The 22,637-nt window shown below is 39.7% G+C and overlaps 1 protein-coding gene across 1 annotated transcript in view; it reads right to left on the reverse strand.

Moving 5' to 3' along the window:
- ZCCHC14 (zinc finger CCHC-type containing 14) overlaps nucleotides 1–22,637 on the reverse strand; it is a 53,330-nt gene that overhangs the window by 24,131 nt on the left and 6,562 nt on the right. The window contains exon 2 of the mRNA XM_005144915.3: nucleotides 14,906–15,029. Within this exon, the coding sequence (XP_005144972.2) occupies nucleotides 14,906–15,029 (124 nt within the window). The remainder of the gene's footprint in view (nucleotides 1–14,905; nucleotides 15,030–22,637) is intronic.

Consider the following 22,637-nt stretch of genomic DNA (forward strand, 5'->3'; position numbering starts at 1 on the left):
CTGCTGGTATCTCTTAAGACTAAAAGTAGAAGAGCAGATTTTCTGTGGTGTCTGCTTAGAAAGGAAGCTACAGCTAGGAAAAAACTTGTAACCAGTTTTACTAGTTAGCATGAAAGTTTTCTGGCTGGTTGCTGCCACACAGCAAGGCATTGGAAATTAAAGCTTTGTGGACATCATGAAGAAAATTCTGTTAGCAGCAACATCAGCAGAAGAAATGCTCTTAAATGTGTCATTTTCTTTGTCAGAAATAAGGATTCTTCCAATTTAGAGAACAGGATCACAAACAACGCATACTTGTAACGTGACTTTTAAGTGACATATTAATTTTCCTTTGATTTAAAAGCAAGACTTAAGATTATGAACTGCAATATTCCACAGGAAATAATTACACAGCTTTTACAGAAAATCAAAGACATCAGCTTGCTTTTGGCCGCATATAGGAAGCAGTAATACACGGAGATTGTATCACTCACTCCCAATCAAGCTGGTAGTTTTCATGTTCCTGCTATTTCCTGTTTGGCTTGTTTAACTTTCCAACTAAGTGACCTTCTTATGTTTCTAAAAAAAAGAAAAAAAAAAGAAAAAAAGGCAAATTACAAAAAAAGTCTGTATATCTTAGCTTTTAAGATTTAATTGAAGTCATACATTGTTTTGAGCCCACTGAACGACACTGTCAGCACTTCAGCCAACCGCAAAAGCCGATCAACCTAAAGAATGGTTTCGCAACTTCACTGGATCCAAAAAGCTTAAATAAGCTGAAAGGCTGTCTGTGCTGAAGGCTGGAGAAGACTCCCATCTGGAAAGGAAAATGTAAACCCCAGAAGAATCAGTCAGCTGCCTTCAAAAACCAAGCTACAGCGTCAAAAACCAGCATGAAGGCTTTTCTTACCCACTGCTTCAAGCCAAGAGCACTAACATTCACACTGCTGCCGAGCTGCCTGCCACTGCCACTGAAGAGAGCTGCCTTACAAGTTGCCTTGTTTTCTTTTCTGAGGCCAGAAAAAGCTTTTGCAGAATAAATTATCCAGAAAGGGCTGCTGTATTGGACATGTTTGTGTAACAGCTCCACTGCCTTACTAAATCTGAGCACCAACACATGTTACTAAGCAGGTGCTGTGCCTTGAAACATATACTTACCAAGGATATGCTGTTGAAATATATGTAATAATGCTCTGGGCTATAAAGGAGAGCTATGATACAGAGCCAAGAGAGTCTGCAAGAGTTTTGACATTAGCTAGGAATATCTCAGCAATAGGTAAAACATTTCTTAATTCAAGTAGCTCTAATCAAGCAAAGATGGATCTCTTTTATCACAGAACATACCCTAAAAGAAATGCTTAACTATATTTTTAATACCATGGAAACACTTTGGCATTTTAAAGCATGATTTTAGGTATATACTTGCAACACTGAAAGCTTAAAGATATCCTACAACAAATTCAGACTAGTTGCAGTGTTTGGGAATAAGCATGTGCTCAAATTTTACTGCTTGGTGGTTGGGGGACTGCTTCATTTTCAAAGGACTTCAGAATTTAATTGATAAAATATATTTACTGCCTAATTCCCCAAGCTGGCTAATTCTATATGTATCAGCAGCTAATTAACTATTTTCATACAACTGTGAAAAGCATGTGTAAGTTATGAACGCAGCTGTGTACTTAATTTAGAGATCCAGCCTGGCTTATCTTCCTTCTCCAATTTAACTAGATGTCTCCTTTCAAAAGCTCTCCTGTAAAAGGGACCATAAGCCCAAAGGCTCAGTTTGAAGGCAGAGTCAGTAACCACTGACATACATTCTTGTATAGGCAATTAAAATAAGCAGGCTGCCCATATCTAATTACACAGCTCATGGCAGTAAAAATATCTCTGCAATCAAGAGAGATGTTCAAGTTAGTATAGAAATACTTCCACTCATGGGTAAGTAACAAGCTGTATATATTTAGTCTAGCTTTATCTGATCAAGGAATTATTTTAATTGCTGTTCTTAGATCCCTTTTAAAGAAAATACTGGCTTTATTTCTTATTTTTAAGGAAAGGTTAGTTCATCCTAGAGAAGCCTTATGCTCCCCTATAAAGGCTTTCCTCTAATTCACTGGAACACCCATAAACCCAAGGCAAGCCAGATGATTAGTTCTAATACAAATGCTGTATTCACTGACAAAACTTAAACTGCAAAGTCAATTTCCCATGGAGAACACTCTTGGTAATGTAGGCCCTTTTCCTAATCACAGATTTGGTGCTGAAGTGTACCAAACACCAGGCTTCACTAAACCTAAACATCACCAAAGGAAACAACCCCAATTCACCCAAAGCCTTTGAAGTTTCTATGTCTGCATGGAACGGACACCCTGAGCTTAGAAACACCATATAAACCTGAAAGGGAACCAGAGGAAGAAAACGTGACACATTGAGGTAGTCTCCACAGCAGGGAATCCAATGGCATTTGCTTTTAAGTTTACAGCAGCGTCCGCAATACAGCCAAATTGAGTCTCACATCAACATAGCTGACCCAGCACTGAAGTAATGCAAGATGCCACCTTTGAGTGCAGCTTGAACTAACAACCAACCACCTTTTTTGGAAGGATATGGAAAATGGGAACAGAGTTAAGGCTGCCTACTACCCATTAGTTTTCCTTCATCACACAAGATTTCTTTCATTTAAGTCTTCTAGGTCCCACTTAGGTAATTATAATCCACTGTTACTCTTTATTAACAAGACCCAGTCCCCACTGCATAAAAACAATTACAGTTGTAATCACAGTTGCATCACATGAGGATTTGCCCAGCAACACTTTAAGCTTCTAGGTCACCAAGTCAGGACCTGATTATTACATGTATACATGTATTACTGATCAAATCTTGTCTGGCGTCCAGAATTCAGGAACAATGATTTATATGAAAGTAGAAAAGGGAGCAAGAATGCATGTTATTTTTTATATATACACATACATACATATATATATGATATAAACATATGTTCATGCATTTTTTCTACGGCACAAACACCACTTGTGGTCTGCGGTATGTAACCATATATCGGCATAGCTGGACCCCTGTCAGTGAGATTACAGCACAGCAGCTGCTCAGCCAGCATGCCCTGCCTTGAAGGGCAATCTGGTGATAAAACACCAGAGCTCTGAGATCAGATGCTGCCTGCTCCAACCTTGGCAGAAGAACTCCTTCAGCTACCTAAAGGAGTTAAGAGAGTTTCCAACTCCAAATCAAACATACAGCAGCCATGTGCATTTCAGACTCAAAGGCACATGAATACACATTGCTAGTCTTACTTGAAAGGCAGCTACTCCAGAACAGCACAGCTTAATGCTCATGTAAATAAGCATGTGCTGTTTTCTGCATGTTAGAGAACAGTACCAGCATCTTGAAACTCGTGACTTAAGGCTGTAACAGAAGGGACAAAGTAATTTTATAGCTTCCTCCCCAAGAATTACAACATGAAAACCTTGTTAACAATGAAAAAATATTCTATTAGCATACTATGTAAGAACACCAGGTTCAGGGGCTAATAGAATAGGCAAAACCTTCAGTACATACAGTCTTGCCAAGAGCCACAAATGCATTCAAGAGCTTAGTTCAGTGAGAAACAAATATCCCTCTGCACAACCACTTCTCTGAGGTTGTTCTTTTGTTGGCAGTTATGTCCTTGTACATTCTCAGGTCTCCGGTCTCAGGCTTTAATATTCTTGTTCCCTTTTCTGCTTTTGTGTAAATCATTGTTCCTTCATTCTGGACTCCCGACAAGATTTTACTAGTAATTCCAAGAGACAGAGAAAAGTTCTAATTCAGCATTTAAACTTACTTTGAGATACTGTCTATTATGAGACAACTGTTTTTAACACATCTATGAAGCAAATGTAAGAAGGAAAAGACGAAAGTAGATTTTGTTGGTGTTTGCCAAGGCAGTGCGAGTGCCCAGAAACTGAAGGAAAGAAAAAGAAACAAAACAAAACCTCATCCACTAAAAAATCCCAGTTTTAAAGCTCTGATTCTCTATACTTGGCCCTAGGTTCTTCAGCAAGCAGTACAGAGTGAGGCAAAGCACACTTCTGGCAAAACTAGGGTTTAACACCCTTGCTCCCCACCATCTTCTGTAATAGTAGGAGGTCATCAAATCCCTGGACTAATTAGTAACAGGGACAAGAAGGAACACAAACTTTGAGCTTCCCAAGCCACTGACACTTATTGCATACCTGTTGTTTTTGCAGACAGAGTTTGGTTAATACACATTTTCACAGGACCATTTCCATGAAAATGAAGTCTGAATCCTTTGCAAATAAACAGTTGGGGTCCAACTGTATCTCTGCTTGAATGATACAAATTCATACATCCACAGAAGTGGAAAACACAATAGAGATAATGTAAGGCACAGTTGTGTTTTATGCTGTTTCCTTTCAGCTGTGTGTATTAATGATGTAATTTTAGCAGGGCTACCCCTTCAAGTTACTGTTAAAAATAGCATCCACACCATACACTGATGAAATGCATCCACTCCAGACAGTGAAGTAATGCACCACAGCAAGTTCACTGCTTTCTTTCCCAGGGAAATAAAATAACATGTCAGAAAGCAAACGAAACATTAACCTTTTAGTTTAGCGTTTTTGTGCACCCAAAAATAAACAATAACTTTAATCAAAACCACTGTATTGTATGATTACAGCCTATGACTTTCCAGCATAAAAGAGCAAGAGAAAATTAAATTAGAAACAAAACCTGACAAAGCACCTCAACACCACCAAAGCTGTTTGGTGTTTGTCTCCTCCTCTACCTGTGTGGCACACAGTCTACACCATATGGATCAGAGCCACAGCTCCTAAATGCTGGAGCACGCCTGATGACACTAGCATCAAATGATTAAGGGAAGTACAAGATACCCCACTCCAGGCAGGTTTGGGGCAGCCCGACCCCTTAAACTTCTCCAAGTTTCCACTACCTGCAATCCACAAGAGAGATTTTAGTCTCTATTTACTTCTTAGCATCAACCCAAAGTATGTAGATGCTTTCACTACCATTCATCTGCCAACTCTGTTAATCCAGGTCTCAGTATCTGGTTCTGCTCTGGCATTTTCAACAGATGCAGTTAATGAAAACTGTGTGAAGCCTGCATGAAATGGAAGAATCCAACTTCCTTTAAACAACCCCAAAATAAAACTGAATTAATACACAGAATTCTGCTGCTTTGACTTTTCAGCTTCATTTTGATTCTATTTATAATGACCCCAACATTAATAGCACCATTTTCTTGTTTGGTTATTAGCAAAGGAGATACAGGTTAGTGAAGGCCCATGTAATTTAAGAAATAGCATCTGTGTAAGCAAAGCAAAGGAGAGGAACTTGCCTTTGTCTACAAGGATTGACCAAAGAGCCTTTCTGTCCACCAACTGGAAAAATCCCAAACACTTTCACACAAAACTGAGTTTTTCCTCACAGAGCTATACAAACATTAAACCAACCCTGATGTGAAGCAACAACTATCCCAGCTTGATGGATACGTAAATTAGACACTACAGTAAATCTCAAGCAAAGCCGTATCTAGAACACTAGAATCTGAAGTTCTGGCACAGTGAAAGAGTATAATAAAGTCAACCATTGTCTTCTGACCTGTGAATCCAGGCTGGCAGCAGCTGGTAGTTAAAATGCAGGAGAACACTGATTAAAATGTCCTCCCCTTTAGCTGCATGCCCTGCAGTCAGACTCATGAGTTACCGTCTGCAAAGGGCTCCCACTAGCATAAGTATTATTACATTCATTGTTTCTTCTTTGTGGTCCATCTGTTCCTTTGTGCCAGATACTGAATATGAGAAATCATGGAAATAAAGCCTTGTCATTTACTAAATAAGGTCACTGCCAGATAAGAAAGAATGGAAGCAGAGTGAAGAAATATTTGCTGTAGTAGTAGGGAAAGAAAATTGCTGGTAAAGTAACCTTTTTTTGGTGACATGCTCTCATTCTTCCTTTCCACCCACCTCCTCATTTCCAACCCAGATCAGTCTGTCATGCCAGGGCTCAGTACTAAGGAGAATTAATCTCAATCCTGTGATTTACTACCTTACGTGAAACCACAATTTATTGTTTCCAGGTCCAAATATCACCGATTTCTCTACAGTTACCTCAAGTCCTGCAATGTCTGCTATCTTTTCTATGTTGTACTCTGATTCTTTTGGAAACAGCCTCCCATGCCTGCAGAGAAAAGCCCCAGTGGTAGAATTCTAAGCCCGATTTTGACATCAAAAGTCAAGCACAAAACTGAAGACTCACTTTAAGCTCTCATGAACTTTCAGATGGACACAAAAAGCATCTGGGAGGAATGTAAACATTTCTAACTTATATACACAGCCACCTATAAAACCTCCAGCTACTGACAGTATTGCTTTACTTTAAGCCTATCTCCCTCAGAGAGACACATTTTGGAAAGAAAACCAATCTAAATTTAAAGGTATGTAAAAATGAAAAATATGTTCCAGAAAACGCAAGATTTAACAGCAAACTGATATGGGAAGGGAAGGAACTTCTACCAGCTAACAGCTAACCAGCTATAAAAGCTTATGAAGCATGCCATACACAAGAAAATTGCCTTTTTGTCATTAGTACATTTGTGACACCGCATTAAAAAAAATGGACAAGGAGATGATGGTTTTCTAGGAACACGTGTGAATCACTTATTTTTCTCTTAAAAGTGATTTTTTTTGCCCAATTTGGTTTGTAAGGAAAAGCAAGCCCCTTATTTTAAACTCCTGTATCCCTCTTTAACAGGGCAGTGAAAGGGGTTATTTCAAAACAGACACTTCCAGATGTTAAGGCATGTTAAGTTCTTAAGAGATGCGATGAACAGCTGAGCATTTCTGAACATTCCACACAACCCTTAATCTTCAAGCCAGACACACGAAATGCCCAGCTCTAGTGAGAGATACTTGCCATCAGGTTGCAGCAGGAATTGCCAAGAGCAAAGAACCAGCAGTTAATGTCCAACGTCACTTTTGGACATTAAAACTAAGTTTTTAGAAACTTACCCTTTCAGTAAGTTTCTAAATTTCACATTTCCTCTCCCCACCCCCTGCCTTTAGAAAGGATTTCCAGTATTAAAGCAGGTTTAAGCATTAGTTCCACCAGGTAAAGTTTTCACATCATTTTATTCCGACTCTGCCCCATTTTTTCCAGACGATGCACTGCATTAAGCCATTACCTAAAGACTGCAGAAAAGCTGGGTTTGCTCATTAAATGCAATTTTAATTAAAAGCTCAAGTTGCTTATGTTGTTCCCATTACTGGCAGAAGGTCATGCTATTGCTTCCATAGCTGTTGAGGTAATGGCTCTTAATCTCATCTGCATTAGCAACTGATGTGCCACTGCAGACACTTCCAGGACTTCATAAACATGAAGTGCCAATACAAGGTAAGGTCCTTCTAGGAATGTGCATGCCTCAGTGTTACCTCCTGTGCTTCTAAAGAGCCATGAAAATAGTGTGAAATGTGAGTTTATAGTCTCACATTAGATATTGACAACTAAGATCAGGAATCTGCCCAAGGAATGCATTACAGTGAGGCAAACCCCTTGGCATGGCTGAATTTACCAGCATACTATTCTTAGAATTTATGGGATTTTTTAGAGTAGCTTGATTCTAATTCATTATAAACAGAAATATCATCCAACTCCCAGTAAAGCCAAATTGAACAGGCTTCACAGGACTCATATCAAGCTCTTCATTGACAAACCTCACTTTAGCAGAAAGCTGGTCATTTTCTAGTGTTTAATAAGAAAAACATATTGCCCAGTGCACAAATTTAGAACAAATCTTTACATAAGAATAAATAAAAGCAAGATGAATTTGAAAGGACCAAAGTGAAGCCTTAATTCCCATGGACCTATGCTGTATGTCTCGTCCTCTGCAGAGACTCTAGTCCTGCATCACCTACAAGACACCTACAACAATACTACTTTCCATATTTACCAGACCTACCTTAAATTTCCCACACAGTCCCTAAACATACACTCATAACTAGCTACTTTCCTTCCCCAGGCACCCACACCACTGCAAGTCACCTGCCTGTCTTGCACACCCACTTACTTCCTCAGGATGCCAGTTCAGTCTTGCATCCCCTACAGTGATTTGCACAGGACTCTCTTGAGCTGCCAACTGGGCAACAATCAGCACACGTTGCTTCTAGTCCAGAAAAAACAAACACAATGAGTGTCTGGGCAGACAAAACAGGATAAGGGCTGAACTGTTCTTACCTCTCCTCTTGATGGAAGCATGAATGAGTCTCTTCTATTCAGGCACTACTGTAAATAACTCCAAATGCCTCTGTCAAATTTGGATTAATTTAATCAACAGGCTCAACAGCTAATAAGGTAGGGACTGACAGAGCTGCCCAAGCAGAGTGATTCCACCACCTTTACTGAGGCAAAACAAGCAAGAAGCCCCAAAAGAAGCACTCAACAGCTTCAAGATAATGCCCTTAGGCATATGCTTGACATAAACATTGAGATGAGTATGTGAACAAGGTATATTACAAGAAGTGTGCATTAGTGAAGTCTTACAAACTTGAACTGAAAACACTGAAGTCAACTCACTGCAGCTCTTGGCCAAGGGGTAGACCTTACAGTCCTCATGTGAACTGGTGCACTGGTGAACCAGAAAGGGCTGCTTTTGTGAAGGAATCTAGGCCATGACTTCCAAACTTCAGTAAGGAGCACCTTGGACCATTAGCACAAAAAGGTTATGACAATTACTGCAATAGGTAGGCAGATCAGAACCTTCCTTTTCATTTGGTTACAAGAGTCTGCGCACTCTGGCCTCCTCCTCCTTTGCATCTTGTCATAGCAATACCTGATCTGACCTTACCAGTCTTGTTATGTGGAAAGGGTGGTAACAAGGAAGACAAACACAAATCAACTCCTACAAAAGCTAACTTATTAACAGTTAACAAGACAAATTTGCCAGAGTCCACATACAGCCCCAGGAGTGTGGAACTCTTCTCCCAGCTCTGACACAGCCCAAAGACGAACTACTTAACCTGGCCTCTGACTTGGAGGCACAAAATGGGCTTCAATGCCTGCCTACATAAGCACATTGTACAACTGCACAATCAGTAAAGACTTCAGATGAAATGCAATGCTTTTAGTTTTCTCTAAACTATATTGAACAACTCCCAAGTATTGCCTTTATTGTCAAAGTAGGCCTGCAACCTTAACTGAACTCCAACAAGACCAAGGTGCATCTTGGTCTTTATGCAACATACAAGTTTCAATGTATTTATGCAAGATACAGGCTTCAAGATATCCCTCTATATATAATAACCTTCTAGCAAAGGGGAAAATATACAGTATGAAAACAACTCTTTTTTGAAGTACACTAATCCTTGGATTTGATTGCTAGAATTAACTCTAAACACTTGATACTGTCTCTAACAGTGGTCTTACAAGTACGTTGGGAATGCAATGCCTTTTATGTGACCTAACGACCAACAATGCTGAAGTTTGGAGTCTAAGCTCTACTTCAGAGATAAGATGAATGAAGACATATACAAACAGCTGAAAAAAATACATACAGTTGGCAGAGGGAGATTTTTTCCTGAAGGATTATCATATCCCAAATATTTCTTTAAGCCCCACCCTAACAGTAGCTGGCCCAATATTATTAGAGATGATGTATATACTTAAAATAGAATAATCCCTCTACACAACTGATGCAGAACAAGGCACTGTAAAGTCTGGCCCCTGAACCATATGGATTTCAGAGCTTTTTTTTCTCCTGTTTTCTCCCTGCCTTCAACAGGCTGAACAACTGGTGGGCAGTATTTCAGGAGAAAAGGCTGTTGATTGCCACGAAGAGAGCTCTTGCAGTCTGGTTTCTTGTAGACAAAGAATGAGACAAGGAAGTGGGAGACAGAAAAAGGTGTAAGATCATACAGATACATTTTGGCAAGGAAAATAAATCAGGTAGCAAGAACAGCGGTTAGAAGTTCTGGATAGCTTACACCACACATTTCTACTGACTGGTGTAATGCAAGTTCAGATACCAAAGCTTGCTGCATGAAACAATCAGTTTAACCTACCTGCAACTCATATCCTACCTGAGGTCAAGAGGGGTGCTACAAACAAGAACATATTTTACAATGTAATATTAACCCAAATTTTTATCAATACATTACTGTATTTTATCTCAAGATCATTATTCCTCATGCCCACAGACTGCAGCAGCCTTTGTCCAGCAAGTCATGTGCTATTCTGTGTATTTATTCTAGCCTGGCACACTGTTGAAGCTTTGCAGAAACCTGTATGTGGGCTAACAGGACCTTCAATTAAGGAAGAAGTATTACTGTGCTCAGCAGGAGTACCAAAATAGAGTACAGATTGTAGAATAAAGCCTACTGCACCCATTTTACATCTTCACTCCTCTCTGTCCACAGAAAGCAGTCTGTGTCTATCATTAGATGCATGTGTTGCAAGGATTGTGATTCAGCTTCACTATATAAGGATCACATTTCAACAGTTGCTTCATTTGAAATCAGACTGGCTGGGAAACAATTTTGAGGTTTTGTGTGGCAACAGCGGAAAGGCAAGATAAATACACAGGAAAGACAAGAATAGGGAAATTTTTGTCACTCTGCACAAAATGGGACTTGTTCCGTCAAGCAAACCGTCTTACAGACTGCTTTATGGAGGAGAACAGTGGTAAGTGCCACCTGCAAAGCCTCATAGCAGCAATGAACATCTTATAAATACCAGCACAGAGCTTCCACTGCAGTAAGTTTAAAACAGAGGCTTTGCCAAATCAAAATCTTACTCAGTATTATGAGAAATTACAGTATGAAGACTGCATGGTGACATTTTGCGACTTACACTGCCTTTATTATAAACATTCTTTTGTTCTGCACTTCAGCATCTGGTCTAATATACTTGATTCCACTGTGCTTTTGGAAAATATGCTGTGGCCACTGAGCATATTTCATACATTGCCAAAATATGTCACATGCACAGAGTAGTATTTGCCTACAGTGCTTTTCACCTATCAGCCAAATCATTCTGCTTGGAACCATACAGTAGGCGTAATTAATAACATCTCTGGTGGAGAGGAAATTCCTACCAGTTTTGTATTTTAAAATACAAAAAAAGATTAATTTTTCATTCAGCTTTGGCACCCAACTACTCCCTTTTCAGAACTGTCACACAAATCAGAACAACTCTACATCCATAAGCTTGTTACAGATTAGCTCTGTCAATGGGACTTCTCCTATGCCTGATAGTTCCTTCTGGACTTTGACATAGTAATTCCATTTCCCTTAGCTACCAACACAGGATTGCCCACAAAACAGAAGTTGCTAGTGAGTATTATATTTTTAACCAGTGACCTTCTTCAACCACCCAGGTCAGAAACCAGGAAAAGGTTTGAGGTGGCTCTCCATAAAATACAAGGTAAAATCCTTCATTTCAGACAACCAGAATCAGAATACCTGCAGTAAGTTTGCTGACTCTGTTGGTATTGTGCTGGGAAACACAAACCTGTCTACAGAAGGGACCATCACTATCCAGCTGCACCATTGCTAAAGTATGTGCCTATCAGGCAAACATTCGCATGCACGAAATCTTATCTTCATGTCAGAAATGTAGATTCGAGTTTTGGACACCTGCAGCTATGTTTGCACTGGTTCAACTTTTGTAGTACTGTGGGAAAAAGCCTAAGGCACAACAAGAAAGACAGAAAAACACTCAGCTCATGCAGTATGCAAAAGATGCTCAACCCTCATTTGAATTTGATTGTGTTGTTCAGATCAGTGTTAAAGCTGTAGTTAAAACCTGGCTAGATTCTAGAAACAGTGGAAAAAACCCATGAAGATCTAGCGACATATCATGCCTGGAACTTTGGTTATCACAAGTCTGTATTTACCTATGTTTTCCTTGACCTATGAGATCTCTCGGTATCTTAAAACCTGTGCTTGTGTGCAGCTTACAAGCACAACAATACTGTCACTGAGAATAGGGAAAGTCTCCACTTCCTGAAGTTACCTTCAATTGACTTCCACATCTGTGGGAACAGGCTTGAACAATCCTCAAACACCAAAAGATGTTAGTAAAAAGCACAATTCTTAATGCATGCTGCAGCTCCTAGAGTCCAAAAGAGGTTCACATCCTTCTATGTCAATACCCATCCATAATTTTTGTACACTGGGCAGGACAAATTTTTGAACTTTATTTTACAAATTAAAGTCCAGATAAAGGGCAGGTATCCAAAGTGCTTATGTCAACAGCTACATGACGTGCCTAGTGTCGTAACTCTTCCTTTGCAGAAACGCCCATTTGGTTTGCCTTGCTTTAGCACCAATACATGCAGAAGGGAGAAGGGGTTTTAACTAAGACTGAATGACCAGAATAAAAATCAATGAATTTTGCCAAATAACCATATGATTGCCCCCAGCTGGTCATCACTCCCAGCAACTTGGGCATTACAGTATGGAGCCAGAAGCCCAGTGCCTGACAGTGTTCCCACAGTTAGCTGGGCCTCTGAAATGAAGGCTTCTCAGTGACACTCACTGTATAAATGCGTTTCCCAAGGCAGCAATATTCTGTGCATGTAGGACAGTGAAATTATTCAGAAGTTATGTATTTGACAAGTCTCTACATGAAGCACATGTGAATGTTTCCAGTTAACCACTTGATGCAAACAGAAGTGTGTACAGACTCCTACCACAGTTACTATAGGAGTAGTCAGCAATATACTCCACTCTTTCATCTGTCTTCAATGTACAAGCTAGAAATCTTTGATACTAAAAGCTAGATTCAAAGTGTGGTTTAGGAGAGATACAGCCACTGACAGCTTTCAGGTCCAAACTTACTACAAACCCATCCGCTGTTCAACTACGTACGGAATTATGTTAAATTACTACCATGTCTGCAAATCAGGATTAAAACCATTCATTGGATTAATACAAACTGTCTCTAATCCATCTAAGCACAACAGATACTGCAGCTTTCATGAACTTTCTCATTTTTCTTCTGTTTCAACTACAGCCTTTTTAACGGAGACACTTTCAATCCCAGTACTGTGCCAAGAGTGGAACAACTGACTTAGGCAGCTCACTGTTTCTGACCGTAAGTCAGAAGCAATCCTGTCCTCTCAAGCTCTCTGAAACAAGGCTCACTAGAAAGTATCAACACAAGAATTACACAAGTGGTCACGCAACCTGTCCATCCTATACTTGCATGACAATTTCCTGTGCTCTAGGTTAAAAAGTTTATGGGTCTTGCTAAATTAAAAAGATGTCTGTTTGTTATGAGAATCAGAAATAATAATAATCCTCAATGTTACTCCAACCTGAAGAGACAGAACTCCCTACCGGACACATGGCACATCAAGGAGAACTCAACACAATCTTTTCTGCTGGTGAACCAGAAAGCAGAGTATCAGTTAGTATGAAAACTGTATTTGTTTCATGACTCTTTTTATGACTATCTCTAAGGCAATCTATAAATTAAAAAGCCACATTCTCTGAAAACTAAGGAGGTATTCTATAAAAAAAAAAAAACAGATCAGAGGAAAACCTAATTAATTTTCACAGTGCACCATGACTAATCTTGGCATATATGGTACTGGAATAGCAATCACTGAGTACAAATGAAAACAGTGTTGAACCCTGTCCTATTTTTAATCAGATGAAAGCCACAAACCTTAGCCATGCTTCTGCTTAGTGGTGCATTTTCTTCTACCCTGATAGTTTTTACAGCTGGAGAAATAGCTACTTACAGCACTATTCTGCTGTAAAAAATTATTGCTGCTTACAGCTTCTGGGATTCTCGTTGAGTGTGTCACAGAAAAGGAGGCCTGGTCCAAGCAAGCTAAGAACATTTTCTTGGGATATGTAACCCTTCCTGATCCGTATCAGCTCCTCTGAGTGAAGATGTGCTTTGAAATCCTTCATCACCATTTATGTGGCATTAAACTATATTTGCAAGGCGATGCAGAAAGCCAGTGGCAGAGACCAACTCCAAATAAAACTAAACTCCAAATAAAAAAATCATTTATATGGTCCATGGCAGTATTTTTTAATGACATTTAAAGGCAATATACTAGTGCTGCTAATGCGATGGTGCATTTGCCCTACATTAGCTCTGCCATACAGAGCTATTTTTATTAATACCACAAGAAGTTGCTATTTGCTACTACAAACAGAGCTCACAGTTCAAAGATTTTCCTCACTTAACAGTGCTTTTTATATGCATTACAAAAAAAATTACTATTAGTCACATTTTCACCTCGACATTTTAATATTTGTAATCATAGCCTGCAGTGTGGAAATGGAACTCGTACTTGTTAACACTAATTTGCTAAGCCCAGCTTTTAGCCAGGTCAGCATTGCAAAAATAAAGACTTATTTTGTAACAGCATTCAGGGCGCACACTAAGAAGGAAAAAGGTGCAAGTTTTCTCTCCTGTCTTCCACTCCTCTTCCCCCAGCTTCTCACTTACACATTCTGGAACTAACAGAGAGGTGGAAGGAGAAGCCTAAGTGCTGCTTCAAATGCCTTCTCCTCTCCTCAGTAAAGCAACACACCATATGTTTCATCCAAGAAATAACCTGCTACTATAAGACTGAGAGGTGGAGTGTCAAGAGATAGTCACTCGGAGAATACAATATTCCATGAGAGATAAGCTGGTATTTCAGCTTATAAGGAACACTGTTGCTTATTTCTCCAACAGAAAAACAAACGTGCTTGTCTCCTGATGACCATTTTTCACTCAAAGCCTTACTACAAGACCCCTTCTGTGACTTCCTTTGCTCACATGTAAAGAAGCAAAACTCCAGCCTCCAATCACAATTGAAGTAACATCAGCTGCCACCAAGATACATGATTTTGTTTCCCCATTGGAAGTGTGCATGCGGAAAAGGACACACCTTTGGAGTGTTTCCCCGAAGGCCTCTTGGGTAATGACTCCTCAATGGAATGTGTTGATGTATGTAGTACATTTTCCAGACTGTTGCTGACACTGTTGATGGGGGTCTCGGACCTTGGCGTGACCTGGAAAGACACAAAAATCCAATAAAATAAACTGAGGGAATGTGCAAACATCACACCTTCCTCCAGAGTGAGCAGAACCACTCTGATGGCAGTCAGAAGTGTGCCTCTTCTAGAACCAAGGGGTGTTACTACCGATGTTCCACAAGTAACAGTTCAGGGGAGTTATTTCAGTCAGCAGCTATTCACAAACCTAGATTATTTTGGCTAATCTATAAAGCTCCTTTATGTTTAATTCTTTGTTAAGCAATAGTCACACAGCAGTCAATTGCAGAGATATTGCATGATCCTTAACCTCTCCACACTGCAGTTCTTAACTCTTCAAGAAGAAAACTAATCCCATTTTTGTTATGTCATTGTGCTGGCTGTGGCTGGGATAAAGTTAATTTCCTTCATCATGGCTGGTATGAGGCTGTGTTTTGGATTTGCACTGTAAACAGTGTTGGTAATATGGGGATGTTTTAGTTACTGTTGAGCAGTGCTTAGACACAGCCTTTTCTGGTTCTCACCCCAGCACTGAGCAGGCTGGGGGTGCACAAAGGGCTGGAAAGGGACAAAGCCAGGACAGCTGAGCACAAGGGATATTCATATCCTATGGCATCATGCTCAGCATAGAAAGCTGAGGGATAAGAAGGAAGTGGAGGATGATCAGAGTGATGGCATTTGTCTTCCCAAGTCACCAATCAATGGGAAGTGGTGGACAAATTCCTTGTTTTGGGTATTTCGAAGCATTTCCATGCAGAATACAACAATGTATTTCAATTCAGTGGGGAAAAAAATAAAAATAAAAATTGTCTTTGCCATTTAAAAGCTTGCTATTGTGACTGTATTTCAGTGAAAAATAGCACAACAAAAATGCCCAAGCAGAAGGCTGCATTATCACAACAGACCTCATGGCCTTCACCTACCTTCTAAACCGCATTTAGCATAATAACACTTACTTTCACCATTAAAGCTACAGAAAAAAACAGAAGTCATTAGAAGAAGCAGAACTGAGCGCTGCCCACAAGCTGCTGTCCACAAGAGCATTCACAATTATGTAGCAACAAAAAAACATCTATTACTTATAGCATAACATTCAACGCCTGCCTCATAAGCAAGGCAATTACTCTGGTTTTCTAGGTAATGAGAAGCAGAAGTGGATGAACAGTTACATTAGCAGCACTGAACACAAGGGTTCAAATCTCTCAAAGAGGAAAGCGTGCTCTAAAGCGGTAGTTAAGACTAACAAAAGCACTCATACTAACTAATGCATCACTTGAATTTCAATTCATACATTTTAAATCAATGAAAAATCATGGTATGGAGAGCTGTAATGAGAATTTAGCTTCAATTTTAGCCTTTCACAAATCACAGGAGAAAACCTGGGTCTCCACATCACAAGAAGCTATCCTTTATTCATGCTAACCAATACCAGTGACTAAAGGTCCCTGGAAGGAAAAAGGCTCTCTCGGACCCTGTTTACGTGAGACTGCTGTGACTTAGGACAATTTAAGCTTAAAACAATACTTTGCTCACCCTACCATTAACCTTAAACATTGACATCAGCCAGAATACACAATGCAAGTCAAAAATAGCACATCCTTACTCTAGAATTACCTATTGTAAGCTCCATTTTAAGACTGACATTTATATTTATATGCAGTTTAAAGCGGTAGCACAAGTGAAAGGCCTGGTATACTTGACATCCATACGAAAGCTTATACATGCAAAGAAATAAATCTAGAAGGACAGATGAGTGTCAGAAGACAGCAGGATTACACATACCTGCTCTTCTTTTCAGCACTGTTAGGTCTACTTTTTGATCAAAAATAAAGTTAACCTGTACACTTCTTCAGCACAGCTTTCCAGCAGTAACAAAACCTTAATACCAAGCTTTCCCATCAGGAAGACCAGCCATTAAACATCAATCCTGTGAGTGGGGAGGGTAAAGAGTAGTTTAAGTCTCCTTGCCAGAGTCAGCCTTTACCCAAGCTTATCCCACACTGTCTCTCTCCTGGACCTGATTAAACCCTCACTGTAGTGGATGATTAAACCCTCACTGTAGTGGACTGCTGCTGAGAGGAAGTTCCAGCAGACTGTGCATTGACACCACTGTCCTCCTGGCCATGGGAGATGTCATAGGAGCAAGGGAGTAACACAGCAAGCTAGAAAAATAGATTCAGGCAAGACTATGTTATCTGTAACAACCAGGTTCTAAATATTCAGAACAGTCAGCAAATACAAACACTTACATGAAACTGAGTAAGAACATAGCCACATGGCTTCAGAAAAATCTCTAAACAAGCAGTTTGTTACAACATATTGCTTCCTATCTTGTGTTCCCTTCTCCCCATCATCCTTACAATAAGCATCACGTTCAGTTTAAAGTTTGCATTTTGTTTATACATAACCTCCAGTTCTTTCCATAAAGACTTAATTTTTATATATTTGGTAAAGATTAATTTAGCCCATATGTCTTGACTGACTGAGCTCAAATACTGTCTGATTCAGACACACATCAAAGGAAAGCAGTTTCAAATTGGCCTAGAAAAATCACAAAGCTCTGATTAGTTCCAAATGGAGCACTTTGTTAGTGAGCTGAATGGGGTTATAACCAGTGAATCTGAAGCTTTCATTCCAAATTTTAAATAATTTTTTCCACTGACTTAAACATACCAATACTGCAAAGGTTTGGATTTGCTTAGAAAAAGTAAAATTATGAAAAACGTTTTGCAAATCTATGTTTTATTTCCAAAATAGTAACAGCTTTTCTTTTTCTACTTCAATTTTAGGCCAAGCAAACCAGAGGAACAATAACCCATGAGCTATGAATTGCAGAAGATACTCTCCTAGGAGAGGTGCGAGAAATATTGGCAAAAGCTTGACAGTAGAAAGATGCCCATACAGGATTTGTGCTAATTCAACTGCAGAAAGTCAGTGTCCCATCAATTCTGGGAGGAACGCTCGCTGTATCAGAACATAACTGTAATCCCATAAACTGGGCTCAGCACAACTACTAGTAAGCAGTCACTAGATTCTGAATAAAGAACCAGGTATTCTAGTGAGATAAAGATTCTGAGAAATCATATGTAAATTGTTTTAAGTCCTTTAGGGTCTGTAACATCTCTCAAGAAAGCCAAGATGCTACTAAAGAGTAAGGATCTGCTGTTTAGGAACTGTTAAAGGCTTGTTTTCTAAACCAGTAAGAGTCCACTGTAAAGGTGGATAAGCTGGCCTCCCAGACCAGAAGGGCTCAGGCTATAGATCATAAAACCACAGGAGTGACATTTTACAAGTGCAGAAAAATGCATGAATCATTCAAGGTCTAAGAGGGTACAGCATCAGACATCTGAACACAAGACTTTGAATCTTTCAGCTGAAATTATTTGAGAACATCAGCAGAAACAGTCCATGAAGACTAAACAAATACAGCAGCAACCCCAGAGAGTTCAAGGAATAGAAATATTCTTCACTATACCTAATCTTGCCATGAGCACAGCATTTTGTAGAGGGCCAGGGAGAAGCAAAGCCCTCTGTTCCACCTAGCCATAGTTTCATTACATTATCTATAAATTGTATTAACATGAGAGTGGCTTCTTCAACAGCTCCAGAAGATGCACCACTCAAATGGGTGCAGAAGAGTTTCTTAAGCTATTTTTACACAATTCTTAATGATGTCTACTCTCTCCATAGGAAAGCATCTGGCTCACAGATGAACTGCTGATTGTCCAGATAAAAACCCAGACTGTCTCTTGAATTTCAAGTTAAAGTAGTAGTCATAACTGAAAATGACAAAGAAAATTAATCACTACTGTCGTGGTTTAAGCTCAGTCATAAATCAGCCATGCAGTCCTCACTCACTCCCCCCCTTTCCTCCCTCTGCTCCTGGAGGGATGAGGAGGAGAATCAAAAGACTGTACCTCCCACAGGCTGAGATAAGAGCAGTCCAGTAACTAAGGTATAACACAAACCACTGCTGCTACCACCAATGATAATAATGATAAGGGAAATAACAAGGGAAGAGAATCCAACCCCTGACTGATACCCAGCCCGACCGAGCTACTAAGAAGGAGAAAAATCACTGCTACTGCTTAACCCAGGACAACCACCTAATGACCAAGGCTCAGCCTGAACTCTTCTGTGCGTCATTCTCCCTAGTATTAAAATCAGTACCAAAACTGAAAAGCACATCCTTCCCAACAAGGGCTAGACTAAAGGATCATGGAATGCTACCCTGAAGCCCTTCACCCCCAGGTGTCAGCAAGGAAGTGGAACAACTGCTTTGACTCACGGGTTGGTGACAAACACGTCAAAGTACCAAAAGCCACTGCTAGAATTTACCATTACCATAACCCATTACCACATTTTCCTCTTTCTACCTGCCAGCAAACAACTGGATTCTTTTTTTCCAGCAGTGCAGTGATTCTTTTCTTCCTTAGCAGAGACACATTAACAGACATAGATTACCTTGGGAGAGGAAAAAAGTTCTAGAAAGCTCTATAAACCCCCTTGATCCATCAAAAAGCACATAGAAAACAAGACATTAATAGCACAACGAAGTAACCAGGAGCAGTTACTTCAACAGGTTCTCCTTCAGCCACTGCTACCTGAAAAGGGTCTGCCACTGTCCAAGACCGTGGAAGTCAATGGAAAACAGTAAACCTGTGAAGCCAAATTCAGTAACTGTTAGCTTGGCTCCCCAGGGACAATCCCTGACATTTAATATAGCAGAGCCTTTCATAAAAATAACAGGACTGATAGAAGTCAAATTTCATGTGGTAAGGATTTTACCAAAACAGCAATTATATGTTCCTTTTAAAAATAACTAAACAGAACATGGAAAATGCATGGTTTAATAGCAAAGTATTCGCTGACTTAGTTTGAAGTGGAGCCAATACTAAAAATCAACATAGCTTACTACCTACAGTATGCATGCAATTTCAGATACAGGATCTGAGGGAATAAGATATGTTTTCTATTCCTTGTTAGGTATGCAATTTAGGTCCTGCATCACACTGTTTACGTAGGAAAACATTTCCACATATAACTTAGTTTTCAGAAACGGCCAGTGATACACTGGGAAAGTCCCAATGATAAATGCTTCTGTCAATATTTGCTTTGGAAGCCTCCATTAAATAAAGTTTTTCATAATCATAAACTGACCTCCACGCTCGAGGGTGATGCAGGTAACATGTAAGAGTGCATTCAGGGCTTGGAGCACTGAAGTCTGGTGGGGAGAAAAAGTCAACTTTGTTCCTGTCATTTTCATATTAATGAGTATTTACAGCAGCTTATTTTAAGGTCAACACCAAGGTCTTTAACATGGAGCAATCCTGCTGCAAAAATGCTCCAGCAGAAGCCTGATGGCAAGAATACAACCCTGGCATGCTCAGGCAGATAAGCTGCTATTTCCCAATGGAGAGACGTAACTCAGGTTCACAAACAATCTGGGAAAGAAATGGATTGCTGACACGCAGATGTCACTCTATGGGGGCATGACATTGTTCAGTAGGCTAAGTCTGAGCCAGAAACAACCAGTGCAAGGACCTGAAACTCAAAACCTACTGAGACTACAGAACCAAAAGGACCAAAACTGAGTGACTGTCTTCCTCTTCAAAGCAACAGCCATTAGTCAGCCAAGCTGCTTGTGAAACCATAGCCTCCAGCACCAGTTCTGCACTTACTTCTATATGCAAATACTCGTTTTGAATATCCAGGCTCTTCCACAAGGATGGTTAAGGAATGCTCACACAAACACAACCAACTTTTCACAGTACTGAAGTCCTCAACACTACTCAACAGTTAAATTTACACATGCCTATTTTCTTTGTGGGACTGGGGCATAAATGCAACTGAAAGTGTTTGGCTTGTGCTAGAAATTCATGCAGTTCTAACAGCTAGGTCTACCAAAAAACAATGTAAGCACTAGGTCAACCAAGTCAGGTGTGTCCATGTTTCTCCCATGGGAACCTGGTAAAAAGGTATCCATCTCTGAACACAAAGGGTGAAGAGGTAATTCACAGTGAAATGGGGTAATAGATCACATGCTATTGTCCTGTGAGACTATTACTGGGATGAAATGAGGCATACAGTACTTAAATGCTGTGGGACAATCACACACCTGCTCCAAGGCTCCATTATAAATTCAGCAGAGCAGATGGACCAAAAAAGTGAGTTGTAATTTATAGACTAATTTACACCTAAGATCCTTTGCTTAAATAATTGCAAATACTTTGTCAATACTAGGAACATAAACCTACCACAGAGTAACCGGACTAATTACATTGTGCTGTTCATTTGTCATTCAAAACAATCAAATGGAACACTTGAAGATACCTGACAACACTAGTTTGTGCACTCACCACAAACAAGTGAGGCTGTGCTCTGCAAAGAAGTTTCAGAATTCTTTAATGTTAAATTAATGCAATGTTTGCTGCCACCACTACACAGTCTCCAACAGTTAACCACAGGAGATGCCAAACAGGCACAATTTGTGAGATTTCCTGCTGAAAAGCTGTATAGAGTGAAAAGTTTGAACTCCAAAGGGAAAAATTACAGAAGGCAACAAAATAACCCACAAGCCTTAATACAAATAAGCTACAAAACAACAACTGCCTGTTTCGTCTACCTGATCCTCCACAATTTACTACAGAGAGAAGCTGCAAGTGCAACCAGTTCACTCACACTGCTAATTCAAGGCACTTCCATTCTAGATTTCTGGTGTATCAGGCATATTTAATAATAAGAAAGGACAGATGGCAAGAAATATTTTTATTTTCCCTTCAAACAAGCAAACAAAAAGAAAGAAATCAAATCTGTATTTTACAAACCAATCATGGAAAGCACTTCAGAATCAAAACCGGTAACTGGTTAACTAGACCTTGAAAGAGGTACAACTGCTCTCTATCCCAGCACTGATGTACAAACATGTCCCTGTTTCTTCACCTGAATGCCATCAAAACATAAAAGCCTGAAACCATAGCCACAAGCAGGGAAGATCTCCTTACACTTACCATGAGAATTCAAAGAATAGCATGGTCCTACCCACTCTACAAGCCTCCATTCCTTAATGACATCTGCCTTTAAAACATCAATATTATGTTGACTTTGGAGCTAGCCTACTTCTATTGCCAATGTATGGGTGGGAAATCACTTCCTCCGGGCTAGCATTTACATTTGGGAGGTAAAAGGCCAGTCAAAGAAGCAATTCTAAAACTTGAAGTATAAACCAAGCAACGACTCCATAAGCTTTTCCCTGGTGGAATGGTTCATTGCCATTCCAGTCTCTTCTGCAAGAATTCACAAATTAACAAGCTTGGCAGATGTTATCTGACAAGACACAAATCCACTGAATTGGATTTCTCCTTCCTCCTCCCTCCCTTCCAAAAACCATTTAAGTAATGGCTTGAGTGTAATAAAGCTACTATGGTGGAAAAAAGGAAACACTGGAAAGTAATTCATGATATGCATGAAAAATGTTCACTTCCACTATTTATCACCATGACTTGGCAGGTCTTTAATTCAAATTTAGATCTTACTCTTAAGTAATTGATCTTATTATTTCCGGATCGCTTCAGCTATTTACAAATATCCTGAAGCCCATTATTGGCCAGAACACCCAATTAAAAA

The sequence above is a fragment of the Melopsittacus undulatus genome, chromosome Z, assembly GCF_012275295.1.
Source record: "Melopsittacus undulatus isolate bMelUnd1 chromosome Z, bMelUnd1.mat.Z, whole genome shotgun sequence".
NCBI classification, from domain to species: Eukaryota; Metazoa; Chordata; class Aves; order Psittaciformes; family Psittaculidae; genus Melopsittacus; species Melopsittacus undulatus.